Here is a 14,956-nt window from a genome sequence, read left to right as displayed (position 1 = left end):
AGAGGTGCAGAGGAGCGCTTAGGAGACCTCGCTGAAACACGAACAGCCCCTCTGCCTCTCTGCGTACGCAGGCTGACCCTGCAAATCCGAGAGCTGCCTGTCTGCACCTGCCTGGTTTGGGGCCTGGCGTCCACTGAGGCGTGGTGCCCAAGCCGTGCGGCTCCGTCTTCCTGAGGGCCTGCCATGAGGACGTGGCTAAGAGCCTTGTCCACTGTCACAGGAGAAAGGGCTTGGTCTCTGTGCAGAGAATAAGTGCCTGTTTCATGAGGACCTGATTTGCTTTTTCTTGGGAAACCTGAGGAGTAGAAACTGCTCCTACTTTGTGCAGACTTCTAGTTAATTCAGAAAACGTACAGATGCTGGCTTCAAACGTAAGTTAAGTAACTCAGTAATTATTGATTGAGATTTTGAAGTGTGCCAGGTACTGTTCATGGCATTGGAGATTCAGAATTAGTAAGACATTACGTTTTAGTGAGAGAGAGAGATAATGAGCCAAAAAACTCAAAGAAAGGTATAACAAGTGTCAGACAAATTGAAGAAAAATATACAGCACATCTGTGTGCTAAGTTGTCCCTTAGGGTGGTCCTTGACTCAAATACTCTATAGAATCAGCTGTTTTATGAGTAGTAATTTAAATATGATGGTGCAGAGGACAGACCGTGGACAGAACAAGAACGTCGGGTCTTGACTAAGCGCTCCGGTGAGGTGAGGTGACGTGGAGTGACCGTGCCGCTTTAAAATCTGAAGATCAAGGAAACCTCTTCTGAGGTGGTGACACTTGAACTGAAAACTCAGTAGCCGACCAGTGGAGGAGACCCGTGGGTGGAGGTGGACACAGGCTGGGGAGAGCAGGCCGGCAGTGAGCACACGGGGTGCAGAGACCCCACGGCAGAGACCTCGGCGGGACGAGAGAGCCCAGGGTTGGGACAGCGTCACGGGGGCAGGGGAGGCGTGGGACACGCAGTCCACGAGGTGCCCGGAGGCCAGTTACGTGGGCCTTGTAAACCAGGAAAAGGAGATCAATTTACTCACTGCCACAAGAGTTGATGCGAGAGTTTGAAGCAAGGTGTGCAACGACCTGGTTTGTGTTTAACAAGACCCCTCTGCTTGCGGGACAGAGGTTGAGCTGTGGGGAGGAGGGGGAGGGATGGAGGCTCCCTCCCTGCTGGGAGGCAGCGGCTGTCCAGCTGGAGCCACTGGCTCAGGCCACTGGCTCAGGCGAGGGTGGTAGCGGTGGGGATGGAGAGGAGTGTGTGGATCGCACATGATCTGCTTCTGTGATGGGTTAGATTTTGGGGTGAGGTGGGGGGAGGAAAGGCGAGGGCAGCAGCAGTTTTTGGGCCCGTTTGGGTGAGTGAGGTAGTTGGAACAGTCTGGGGTGGGGGTCGGGGTGTCAGAGTGCTATTTTGTCGTGTTAAATTCAAGGTGCCCACCCTGCAGCTGAGCAGGGAGGTCCTGTAGTGCAGCCAGCACAGACATTCCAGAAGTGGGCGGCCATGGAAGCCTGCGATGGACGGCGGGCTCTCCCAGCTGGTGGCGAGGGAGGACCAGGGAACGCAAGACTCAGATGGAAGTCGTAGGATGGCTTGTGTGGGGAGTGGTGTTGGGGTTGTGGAGAGAGAAAGGACTCCCTCCGCAGCGTTTAGTTACTCTTTGCAAGGAAGCAGTGAGGACCGCGTTTCAGTGACCAGACTTTGACCTAGACTGCAGGCTACCTGCATTACTGTGTCACTGAGGTGCTGCGATAGGCCAAGTTAGTTCATCTCGTTTCTGTTTCTCTGTATCTGTTTGAGAAGAGATGGGAGCGATTTATTACTAAGTTATGCTGGAGAAATGACTGAACTTGCCTGCCTAGAAGTAGCTACCATTAAAATAAAGCTTACCTGGCTCCCCACCATCTGCTGTCTCCCCTCGAAACCTGAGGAGCCGGGGCAGCTAGGTGATTTCCCCCAGGATGTGACAGTGCTTTCTCTCTTCAGCAGAATATCTAGTAAATAGAAATAAATTTGAGGTTACTTTGCCTACCTATACTCCTCAGAATATACATCTAACTTTTTGGTAGGTGATACATTCATATAGTTCTAACGTCACAACACACAGTCTCCCTCCTGCCCAGCCGGCCCCCCCCCCCGCCCCCGCCCCTAAGCCGGGAAACTCTCGTTTCTTTCTTCTCACCACACTGTTGGGCCTCTTGCTTTTTTTCTATCTAAATAGAATATTTTTCACACCTTTCCGCATCAGTATGTGAAGAACTTCCTCACTGTTTTAACTTCCGTTGTGTGTATTTAGTCAGTCCCTTCTCGGTGAACATTTAGCTACAGAGCGCTGCAGCGCGTGGCCTTGTTCACACACGTCACACTCCTGTGGGCGAGTGTGCTTGTGGGGTGAATCTAAGTATGATGGCTAGGTCAAAGAGAAGGTGCTCTTGTAATTTTGACACACCCTTCCCAGTCGTCCTCCATAGGTGCCACACAGAGTGCGCGCCCCGAGGCGCAGGCCGAGCGTGCCTGGTTTCCTGTGTCGTTGCTAGCAGGGTGTATTATCAAAGGTTTGGATTGGCCAATTCGGCCAGGTTTAAAATAGCATCATTGTGTAGTTTTATTTTGTTACTTTTCTTATTACGAAGTTGAGTATCTCTTTATATATTGAAGAGTTAAATGTTATGGACAATCTCATTTTCTTCATCTGTTTTTCTGTTAGGATATCAGTCTTTTCTGTATCTACATGCAGGAGTATTTTCTACATTAGGGCTATTAGTCCTTTGTATAAAATAAAACCCCAGTTTTCCTCACTTTTTTGTCTTTTGACTTTTGCTTGTGGCACTTTTCTTCATGTAAAGTTTTTTTATTTGTTAGCAGGTGAAATTGCCAATCTTTCTTATGTCTTACAGATTTTTGGTAATAGCTGTGAAGGCCTTTCCTCTACTTAGATTTTCTTCCGGTATTGCATCACTTCAGTTTTGATGTTTAAATGCTTGATCTGCTTGGTCTAAAGGTTACAGTATGGATCTGCTTTCATCTTTGCTTCAGATAACGCCGGTGGTCACAGCGACAGAGCACCAGGGCAGCCCCATCTTTCTGCGGTCTTTTGCCCCATTCCCTGCTCCCTCAGCCGCCCTGACACATGGAGAACCCTTTCAGCCCAAGTTCCGCTTCTACAGCACACATTCCAGCTTATAGAACTTACTCTCTCCTTCACTGTCTCAGTCTAATTGGGCCTTAAGAATTTTATAAACATATTGATCAAATTACATTTATCATGCATTTTTTAGGGTATTTTGTTTGTTTAAAGAAGAAATTCTCTAAATTGCATTCTGTTCCCACAGCCTGATTGAGTTGGGCTTGTTGTCTGTTGTCTGAAAACTGTTGTTTTATGTGTTTTGTCTGCATTTAAGGTAGGAGGGTCCATTGTTAGTGTGTTATGCCTGAAATTGGAAGTGATTGTTGGAGATGTTAACACGTGCTTTTCAGCCACTGATAGAAGCAGGCAGACGTCCGTGTAGATGTAGGTGGTCCCAGTGGTGCCGAGATAGGTAACCACCTCCACCCGAGTGTTGTTTGTGGGACGTTGACCCAGGACTTGCACTTTCTTTTTAACTGCGTGTATTATATTCCCCGAGATGGACCACAGTCTGGGCCATACAGAGTCTCAGTATATGTATGGAAAGGATTGAAAACATACAGAGTCTATTCCCTAATCATAGTGAGCCTAGAAGACCATAACAAGATGATCTAGAATAAGTCTAAATTTTTGGAAATGAGCACTTCTAAATAATCGATTTGTCAAAGAGGAAATCACAAGGCAGAGGAGAAAATCTTTTGAACTGAAGACAAGTGAAAGTATAACGTGTGGGATGAAGCTAAAGCAGCGTGTAGAGGGAAATTTATAGTGTTGAGTGTCTACATCAGAAAAGAAAGGTCTGAAATCAGTGACTTAAGGTTCTGCTTTATGAAGATAGAAAGAGAAGAGTACAGTAAACCCTCAGTAGAAAGAAGAAAATAATAAAAGATAAGGTTAAGTTGATCAAATGGGAAACAGAAAAACAACAGAAAAAATTAACAAAGGCAAGTTGGCTCTTTTAAGAAGATCAGCAAAATGGATTGAGAAGAAAGAAGGAGCACTGATGATCAGTATCAGGAAAGAAGGCATGGTTGTCCCTTCATAAACTCAGACTCTGGTGAGGGAGCTCTGTGGCCAGCATCTCTGTGGCCGAGGGCAGCCTGCCGCGGGTCCCTGGGCAGGAGCGTCCTGTCCTGCGTCCCTCTCGGAAGCCCCGTGCTGTTGTGTAGTTACAGTGCCCCGAGCGCACTGCTGTTCCTTCCTTCCTGCTGTTTTTCCAGGTCCTTTTTTTGTCACCTCTAGTCTAACGCTCCCCCCCCTCTTCTACCTGGGATTCACCTAACTCCCGATCTTCCCGCCCCATCCGTCACCCCCTCTTCCCCCAGCCCTCTGGTTAGTTAGATAAACTGTGCTGTTTCTGTAATTCATGATCTGCATCTGTATGTTGCACGTAAGACGTTTTTCTCATATAATTATCTGCGTGCATGTCTTTCTCCACTGGTAGAGTTTGGAATTATGGCTTGGGACGTAGCCCCTGGCACACAGTATTTGGAACATTGTGAGGTTTTTAAAATTAACTTGTTGTTGTTGTTTTTTTGGGGGGGCGATAATTAGGTTTATTTATTTATTTTAATGGTGGTGCTGGGAATTGAACCCAGGACCTGTGCATGCTAAGCACACGATCTACCACTGAGCTGTACCCTCCCCTGCTTTGAAACAATGTGTTTTGAATGAATGTTGAATGCATGTGGGAAAATGTTTTGAGCTCCAAGTAGTTGAATTATGAATGAGCTTCAGGATCACAATTTTGTGAACCTGGCTTGAAAATACATGAATTTCTGTTGCAGTTTGATGACCTACCTAAACTGATGTGAGAATTGAGAGTTTTGAAAATATTATCTGTTACTAAATATTTTACATCAGTGTTGATCAGTTATTTGACAGACTGTGGAAAACAGAATATGTGTTTAGATTTTTGTTTTTATATGAAGTAACAGTGTGTTATGGTAGTTAAAAAACTTCATTTGGCTCTCATACTTAAAAGACATGCTTTTATTATGTTATTTATTAAGAAGCAATTAAGTAAATCATGTTTGTAAATATATTTAATGCTTTACTGTCATGCTTATTACTATAACCTTGGCTATGAATACTGTCTTCTTTAGTTCTTAAGTCTTCAGATGCCCTCTGGTAAATATGACTCAGAATTAATTAATAGGACTATTCAGTCTTTCTAGTTGTCACAGTGGCACTTTGAAGAAGTCTGCTCATAATCTTTGCCTCGGGGTTTCCCCAAGTTGATCTCCAAGTCTAGGTTTGCTTGACAGTGAGGATGTTTTCTTGGTAACTTGAGAGCCTTACGGAGGAGATCAGCAGCCAGTATTCACAACTGTTGCTGGAATATGTTTAAATAAAAAGCACGGCACGTCCGTTTCTCTGGTTAATTTGAGCACTGCGCTTCGGCTAGAACAGTTAGTGTGTGCTGTTACACCTGAGCCTGTAGATGAATTTCATTTTACTGTTTAAACTATAGTGAAGTATTTTCTTTTTTCAACTTAGATAAAAACTTTTCTAATAGGCCCTTTCCTCCAGTTGAATAAATTTGAATCATTTCAACATACTTTTCAGAAGTAAAATTGGAAGAAAACATTTTGAGGGTTTTTATTTTCTTTTAGCTGCTAATAGAAAAATAGTATGTGAACCTCTTTAAGCATTTTAAGATTCCAGCTAATCAAAAAATCAATAAACAGGAGTGCTTTTACGTATAAGACTTGCCTGTAGAGTAGATAAGGCCGTGTCCATTCTGCTATGTGTCTAGTAACCGAACCTTTTCCTCCTTTTTCCTTAGGTTCTTGATTATTACAGACCATTTTCTGAAAAGCCCGGAATTGGTTAAAGCCATGTATGCCAAAATGAGCAATCAAGAAAGGTAACCCCCCAAACCAGTGTGGTTTTGAGTATTTAGCATTCCATATAGAGTATCCTGTACACATGACTGAAAAACTGTGTGGTTTCTTTGTTGGCACAAAATCTCTAACTACATGTTTCTGTGTCAGTAATGGTTTTAAATTGGTTGGTTAACATTACAGCTCAGCCACCACGGGCAGTCATTTACGTGGGGTTGCAGAATCCAGGTTGACGCCATTATTCTGAGAAAGCATATTAAAAAACGTTAAGAACAAAATGTTACGGCTTGTCCCTCGATTTTATAGTGGTGATTCACACAGCCGTGCGTTAGGGATGCATGTATGAGGTGTGCTTACCTGTGCACCCCCCCGCCTGTGTTGATTTGGGGTATGCTTGGCTGGGTTTATCATTTTCTGGGAGGTATTTTAGACTGAAAGACACTCGGTGCCCATCTGTGACCCTCACCGCTCTGTGCCCTCAGAGCTCAGAGACCTTGGCCCTGCGCCTTGGTGTGAGAGTTACTCTTTGTGACCTCGGCGGGGACTTTTACCTTGTTTGCGTTCAGTCTTCTGAGGACTGAAGACAATGATTCCTAGTCCTCTTTCCATTCCAATAGGGTGTGATTTTCCTAACCTTTTTGGAAATGCTGCCTTAGGAAAGTAAAGCTTATGCAGAAATCACAGATCTAATAATGATCAAAAACTTTAAAAAATGTTAATCTTTTGATTGTAGTCACAATTTTTATAATTGCTGTGGTTTTGAAATTCTTAACTATACATCTGAGTTCCAACAGCCAATCTTTGTGCACTCCTTTGTAGTCTTAAGCAGTGTTTTTTTCTTCTTTAATATCTTTGACAAAAAAGGAAAAGTTCGTCTTTTAAGTCAGTTTAAATGCCATCTTTATAAATCTGGTGCCCCTGCCACCACCATCATATGCATATTTCTGTTGCAGAGGAAGAATTACTTGTAAGTTTTTTTTACCTGGAATAAGTACTATGAAGAACAGTGCTATAAATTAGTAAATTGCTTTGCAGTAAGGAACATCTGAAAACAGAATACACAGTTCAATTGTATTTTAATGTTCAAGCTTATATTTTCCACATTCCTATCAAATGATCTACTGGTAACTGATCCATTACCTAGCCAAATGAGGACGGTACACTAAACATTTTCCATTTTTATTTATGCAAGAGTAGTTCTGCTTGCCTAAGTCATACAGATTGCTTGCTCACATGTCACCTCCTCCCCTTCATTTTTCTCCTGAAGGAGAAGTGCTTTTATTTTATCACATCATTTGTGACACGTCATGTCACGTCACGTACCTGCTTGCCAACTGTGTGACACTGGCATTAAGAGCGTTAGCTCCATGCGGGCCAGGATTTGATCTTTTCTGTTCTGTGATGTTCACATTTCTTAGCCATGCTTAGCACATAGCAGGCACTGAAATGTTCGAATGAGAGCTTGAGTAAATGAATGAATTTTCTTGCTCGTGAAGGGTTTTATCTAGAACATCGATCAATGTCACCTCACCTGCTGGGGTGGAGACCTCGCAGTAGTCCTGTCCCCACCGTGTCCTCCGCTGTCCGTGCCACGCTGGCCAGCAAGCCTTCCCGAGGACACCAGCCGAGTGTGCTGTGAGTTCACTCTCTCGTCACAGCTCTGGTTTGCATATCACCTTTGCGTGGACTTTGGCTATAGCCTTCTTATGAACTCTGAGAAAACATACATCATATGAAATTTACCATTGTAACCTTCTTTAAATGGACAGTTCAGTAGTTTAAGTACGTGCACAATATCCGGCAGCCAATCTCCAGAGCTGCTTCATCTTGCAACATTGAGACTATACCCATTAAACAGCCACCCATTTCCCCCTCCTCCGGCCCCCGGCACCCCTCGTGCTACTTTCTGTCTCTGAATTTGACTCCTCTACGTACAGGTGATCCTTGGACAATGCTGGGGTTAGAGGTGCTGACCACCAGGGCAGTGGAAAATCTGAGTATAACTTACCGTCGGCCCTCTGCATCCACGGTTGCTCCACACTCTTGGATTCAACCAACTGCAGCGTGTGTGGTACTGTAGTACCTGTTTACTGAAAAGATTCCACATGTAAGTGGACCCACACAGTTCAAACTCATGTTGTTCAAGGGTCAGCTGTACGTCGTGCAAGTGAATCACACAGTATTTGCCCTCGTGCGGCTGGTGTGTTTCACTTAGCGTAGTGTCCTTAAGGTTAACCACGTTACAGCGTGGGTCAGGGTTTCCTTCCTTTCGAAGGCCGAGTCCCACTGCACTGTGTGCATATGTCACGCTTTGCTTGTCTGCTCATCTGTCGTGGACAGCTGGGTTGCTGCCACCTTTCAGCTGTGATGAACGATGCTGCTGAGAAGATGGGTGGACAGTAGCCAGCAGTCTGATTGACCTGGTTTCTGTTTCTCCTCCTCCGCTGTCACCTGCCGTACCACCGGCATGGCTCTTGCCCCACCGCTTTAGTGGCCTCTGTAACGTGTTCCAGGAGGCAGTTAAATTCCATGTACGGTGCGCAGGCCCTTTTAAAGTGCAGCTTTGTTTCCAATCCCTGTTCTCTCCCCCGGTCACCACGCTGGAGCCTCGCAGGACTGCTCTCAGCATCCAGGCCTTGCCTGCGCTTCGTGCCGGGAGTGGCCTGACCCCCGCCTCCCCTGCTGGACACGCGCTCGTGGTCGAGAGGCCGTAGCAGGTGCTGCCTCCTCTCTGTTGGCTCCTCTGACTTTCCCAGGCAGAGTGCTGTGCGTCCTCATCTGCAGGTTCATTGTAATTATTTGTTCTTATGCTAGAATATGTATTCTTCAAGGACAGAGACTGAATCTTATGAGTTCTCTATTATAAACACCCACTGGAAGCAGTGTTGCAACAGTGTTGGAATGAAATAGTCAGCCAGTAGCTGGCACTTACTGGGCCATGTCTTTAAGATGATGTCTCTGTCAATACTTCAGACAGCAGACGTCTCTGGCTGCATCGGCCTGGCTTCTGGGGAAGCGCATCGTGGGAAGTGTTGAGTCCAGATCCTTGTCTTTGCTCAATGGCAGGGCTGAGCTTGAGGACCGCCAGTGCTTCTGAATTGTAGCCGTCAGCTCGGTCAGACACAGCTCTGCTTCCTTGTTTCATGCGTGTTCTGTGGGGAGAAGGTGTCACATAGTGACATGGAAACCTCTGGGGCACTGACACCCTGGAAGGGCACCGTTATGGGGCTGTCGGGGCAGAGGAGGTGCCTGTGGCCTGCTGAACACCGAGAACACCGGAGCTGCCCGACCCAGTGTTATTCCAGACAGGGACACTGCTCTGCTTTCAGTAGAATTTTGTCATGTGGTGAGAGTGACCTGATCATTTCAGAGTCAAAACAGTGTCAGCCAAAACCAGCTTCACATCCTTGGTATACGGGGGGCAGCAGAGATAAGCCTCTGTGAATCCTGTGCCCGAGGCCAAGAGGTCAGGACTCCAAAGAGCCGCGGCAGCTGCTCCCAGGACGGGAGGTCGGAGAAGGGACTGCTGTGCTCGGGCACCAGACTCTGAGTTACAGTCCTTCCAGGCACAAGATGTTAAGGTGTAATTCTAGGGTAAGACCTTGCTCTTTTCAAAATGCTTGTTTTACTTGAGGATATGTGGTGAGTCAGAACTTTAACGTTTAACTGACCACATCCTAAGTCTAAAAAATGTCACTTTAAGAATATGAAAACGAATATATGTACGTATATGCATGACTGGGCCGTTGTGCTGTGCACCAGAGATTACACGTTGTAAGTGATTGTACTTAAAAACAAAAGTCACTTCAGAACCAGCTCCACCTTTGTTCCACATTTTGTGCTGTTGTAATTAATTCGTTTTACTATGGATGTGTTATCAGCAAAAACATTTCAAATTTTTTAACAAACATGTACACAGCTTTTGTCACGAAGTCAGGCACTGTTCTCAGCACTCAGCAGACACTGACTGTTTCATCACATCAGCCCTGGAAGATGGGCACGTCCACGGCCCCTGACTGTGGAAGAGGGCACGCGGCCTCCCCAGGACTGCACAGGTGGGAGGCGGCAGGGCCGGGGCCCAGCCCAGGCAGCCCGGCTCGAGTCCGTGCTGACAGCCCCTGCACGTTGCCACCTGCGGCCGAAGACCGTGGAGGTGAGACGGCGTCTGCGCTGCGCGGAGAAACGCAGGATGCCCAGCAGTGTGCTGTCCGAGGACATGCTGCTTGAACACCAGCGAGAAGAGACAGGATGGTCCTCCTTCATCTGGGTGTTAATCTCTCAGGACGTCTGTCTAGTGCATGCCCCTGACACTGATGCCGTGCCAGACATGCTGTTTTGGGTGCCATGGTCAGTCGGCAAGCGTTAGCTCAGTGAACCAGTGAAGAATCCAGATCTAAGCCCAGTTTCATCGGAGGCAGATCATACCGGAAGCGGGTCTTTGTAGTTCGTATTTCACGTGGTAATGTGGCCTCAGCCAGATTTCCAGCTGCAGCAAACTCCGTTTTCAAGACGCATCAACCAAAAATATTCTGGCTCAAGATTTGTATTTTTGTTTCTTGTGCCCTCTAAATTGCACATAGGCACATATGGAAGCAGTTATACCAGCAAATTTTTGATGTATTTGACCACTTAGGATTAAAGGAAATGGGGCCTAAATGCAGAAAGACGTGGTGCTTTCCCCGGGAAGGAAAGGCGACGAGGACTCTCCCCTCTGTGGTTCTGTCGTAGCTGTGCTGCTATGATTTGCTTCGTTTCAGTGAGTGGCTTTTGATTCCTTGCTCTGCACAGGGCACTGCCCCTTGTTCTTCAGGGAGATGCCGAGGTTAACTAGACAGCCTTCTGTGAACCTCCCCGGAGAGCCCCAGCAGGGTATTAAGGGTGTTAATGACTATAACACAAAACACACTCGGGAGCTGTCACCGGCGAGGACGGGAGTGCGGGGGAGGGGAGCTAGCGCTCCTCTCTGGAGGCAGCAAGGACTTCGTGGAAGACGCACATTTGGCCGGCCTGCAGGGGAGTCGGGTGTGCCCGGCACGTGTTCAGAAGGGAGTGTGGACGTTTTCTAGTTGAAAGAACAGCTCAGGACCAGCACAGATGAGGAGCCTGTGGGCGTGATTTTGGGAACATGAGGAAGCCCGGTTTGGTTGGAGCAGAAGCTGCTGGAGAGGCAGCAGGGAGAGAGAAGACGGGGCAGACGGCAGGCGGAGGCTTCGTTCTGGCAGCCTTTGGTTCATTCAACAAGGTTTTATTGCTGTACCCACTCAGTACACCTGGCCGGAACCCCTGCCTTCGTGGAGCTTGTCCCAGTGTTGAGAGTGACACAGAACACGACATCAAATACCGGCCCCGCCGGGTGTTGGTGCCTGCTCAGCTGGGCACAGGGACACCAGTGGTGTCAGCTCACTGCTCACAGACTGTCTGGGAGCGAGAGAGTCTGAGGTCGAGGGGTGAGCTGGGAGCACTGAATGAAACAGCTGGCCGATGAGTTTTGTGCTGGGGGGTGGGGAGGGGGTGGCTTTTTGGCAGGAGCTCCGGGAGTTCTGTGGAGAACTGGAGGCTCTTGGGTTCCCTCTTGACTCGTTTGGGGCAATGGTGGACAATTCTCTGCTCAGAGTTGCACGTTGGCAGATTAATGGGATCGAAAAGATTAGCTTTTCTCAACAGGGATGTATAGTGAATCAGCTTCTTTCCCGTGCATCTGGAATGGTGCTCTGAGAGCGAAGTCAGTCTCAGAATGTTCTCTGTGTTCTGTGATTCAGACGAGGGGTGTCACTGGGGGATTTGGGGGGGGGTGCACATTGTGGTGCTGAGTCTCAGTTGGGAACACACATCAGACTCACCTGAGGAGCGCCCACACCCTGGCCCCAACCTACTGAATCAGGATACCCAGGTGGGTTGGGGGCCATCAGATTGAAAAACGTTTGAGGATCCATCATGGAACAGGTACTGTATTGATTTAGCTCCTGCTTGTGGCCCCTGGGACATCCTTGTGCAGCTCCACCCACCCCCCTCCGTTAGTGCAGGCGTGCACAGGGGGCCGTGCTGTGCGGGCGAGCACGGGGTGGGGGGGTGCTGTGCGGGCGAGCACGGGGGAGGGGGCGGTGCTGTGCGGGCTTTGGAGCTCTTTTTGTGCTTGTTCTTTAGTTGTCACAATTAGTTGCCTCCTTCACCCTGGTAGTTTATTTGGGCTGATTTCTTGGTGAAGATCTTTTGGACACAGAGTCAGAATCAATCCACATGGTATGATTCAGCAGAAACGAGAGCCTGTGTTTATACAGATTTCTGGTCACCTTTCCCAGTGAATTGGAGTAATATTTATTTAAACTAACTGCCCTTGGAGAACAGCCGCGGTAGTTTTTCAGATTTATAGTCTGTCTAGCGTAGTATCAGGAGCAGAGGCGGGTTGTGCACTCACTGCTTTGGATAAGTTACCTTTTGGAACTGTTTTATCTGCAAAATGAGGATAATCATGGTAGGCACCCCCATGAAATCGTTGTGGTTACTAATTGAAATATGTATGAAGCTCTCAGTGCCTGGCCTGTAATTATCACCCAGTAAATGTGAGTTGCTATTTCTGCTTCCATGGTTCTGCAACCATTACCCCTCCTCCTCTGATGACCTTGACTTTTTCCTGGAGGTAGCATCACTGTCAGGTATGGAAGGCAACATATAGCTATTGCCATTTAATCCTCAGAAACACCCTGGGAAACAGGTGTTATTCTTGCCGTTTTTCACGTCGGGGATCTGACCTGAGGCTTTAAAGGTTAAGATACTTGCCCTGCATTACACTAACGTAGCTGAGGTGGTATTTGAATTCAGCCTGTCTGACACCAGAATCAATGATGGTTAGCTTCTTATAACTGTAATTTATTAAGGGACTAGTGGGATTAATTCAGCAACAGCTGTCTGCCTGTGTCTCAGTTAGCTTGTTGTCCAGGGTAATAAAATTTTTGGCCTCGTGGCATGCCATTCAGCAAATTATACACGGGGAGTAGTTCAAATATAAATTCAGAAATTGTTGGAGTTGTCAGCCTTTGGATTTGAATTACAGATATTTTGTTTCCAGAATTGCAGAGTGTTATTTCCTGCCCTAGAATGCTCATAAAACTCACTCTCTCATGCTTTCTCCTTTCTCTTAGCCCCTCACTCCAGTCCTCTCATTGAAAACTTACCCATTTCAGGATGGGGCAGGCATGGCTTTCAGAATTGTAGATGGCATCAATTTAAGCGTAACTTTGTAAGTCTTACTGTAGATTTCCCCCTAAAATCCTTCACATGGACATGCTGTCAGTTTTTTTATGAAGCAGGAATCATAGTTGTGAGACAGAGTTTGTTTAATCAGACGTGAGCTAGATGTGGAGCCAGCGGTTGAGAGAAGACTGTAGGTTGACTCTGAGTCGGGGGTCTGTCTGGTGAGCCTGAGGCTGGGAGTTCAAGTGACGATGCCTGGGTTGAAGGAAGCAAGAGCCCAACCCTGGTGCACCGAGGTTCTGGACAGCTCCTCTCTGACCTCTTCCCCTGAGTCTGCTTGTGGTCTTCACCCCGGGGGACGGGTCAGCGAGTGGATGGCGTTTGTTGGCCCACTTGTGTCCTGTTAGGTTTTCAAGGACGTGTTTCGTGTGGTTCCCCGCAGCTGGAAGGAGTAGGGCGTTCCACGCTGTATCCACGCTGACATACATGAAAGGTGCTTTCCGTGACTCTGCAGGACTTTTCAGTACACGCCTGCTTTCTGGACTAGAAATGGGGATGGCAGATGTGATGCACAATTAAAATCAGTGATTTTTTTTTTTAATTTTTATGTTTATTTATTTATTTTTTAATTGAAATGCAGTCAATTACAGTGTGTCAGTCTCCGGTGTACAGCACAGTGTCCCAGTCATGCATTCATACATATATTCATTTTCTAACAAAATCAATGATTCTAGAAAGAAATCTACTGGAGTTAGATGTCCTACGTGTGAGTCCTCTGTTTTAGGAGAAGGATGGGTTTTGATGGTGGCTGGAAGTAGAGGGAGCTGGTGAGGTGGCCAGGGACTCGGGGTGGGAGGGCCCCGCGCACCAGACTGAAGTTTTTAGAGCCCCTCTCCTTCCTTAACAGCGGGAGCCTTTGAGAGTTTTCACTGGCCGATGAGTTGAAGTAAGTAGGATCACTTAACGAAGTGTGATTGATTCTCTGATAATAGTCAAGCCTGGTTTGTATTTTTATATTTTAAAGATTCACTTCTGGTTGTTGTTGCTTTGTGTTTTTTTACTTTTTTCCTTCAAAATCACTCACTACCCATCTCCTTGGATCTCCCATCTTACGATCGCTGGCAGAGTGCAGAAGTGTGTCTGCTGAGCCAGGGGAGGTCTGAGGGGCCGAGCGGCAGGAAGGCGGGAAGTCTGCTTTCACCTTTCCTTTTAGCTTAGCTCCATCTCCCTCAGCAGGTCTCCTTGAATCCTGGGGCCTTCCTGTCACCGCTGGGCCACCTTGATTACTGCCACCCCGGGGTCTCCGTTCTGTCCCCCAGCCTGACTCCTTCAGGATCCGCCTGGTGTTTGGTCCTTGGCCGCAGCTATGAGCTGTCTGTTTTGTTCCTCATTCCTCTGCAGCCTGTTTGGGTTAGAGTCCACTGGCTGCTAACTTGCCTCACGGAGGAATCACAGCTTCTTACGCCCAGCAATCAGTGCCACACCGCCCTGTGCAGAAGGAGTATTTTCAGAGCACACATTTGGGTTCCCTTTGAATCACACTTAGTAGGTGACCTGTTCCTAGCACTCCCAGGAGGCCGTCCAGCTCAGGGAGAGCGATGGCCTAGCTCTGTGGTCACAGCGCCCCGTTCATTTCCCAAGATTATGTGTGAATAAGAGAGAACAAAAATATCCTAATACTGAGCTGTATGTTGTCTTTTGTGCTCAGTTGTGGGGTCATTTGTTTTCTTTATTTTGGATTAATCCTTGCTCTAGGAAATCTGAGATTTTAGGAGTTTTGAAAATCTCTAAGGTTTGAG

At 47.1% G+C, this 14,956-nt stretch overlaps 1 protein-coding gene across 2 annotated transcripts in view; it reads left to right on the top strand.

Moving 5' to 3' along the window:
- ATXN10 (ataxin 10) overlaps positions 1 to 14,956 on the top strand; it is a 150,047-nt gene that overhangs the window by 43,453 nt on the left and 91,638 nt on the right. For both annotated transcript variants that reach the window (XM_031463434.2, XM_064491370.1), the window contains exon 6: positions 5,909 to 5,989. In XM_031463434.2, the coding sequence (XP_031319294.2) occupies positions 5,909 to 5,989 (81 nt within the window). The remainder of the gene's footprint in view (positions 1 to 5,908; positions 5,990 to 14,956) is intronic.

The sequence above is a fragment of the Camelus dromedarius genome, chromosome 11, assembly GCF_036321535.1.
Source record: "Camelus dromedarius isolate mCamDro1 chromosome 11, mCamDro1.pat, whole genome shotgun sequence".
In the NCBI taxonomy this organism is placed as follows: Eukaryota; Metazoa; Chordata; class Mammalia; order Artiodactyla; family Camelidae; genus Camelus; species Camelus dromedarius.
The sequence above is the reverse complement of the archived record's forward strand: the minus strand, read 5'-3'. Positions and strand labels throughout refer to the sequence as shown.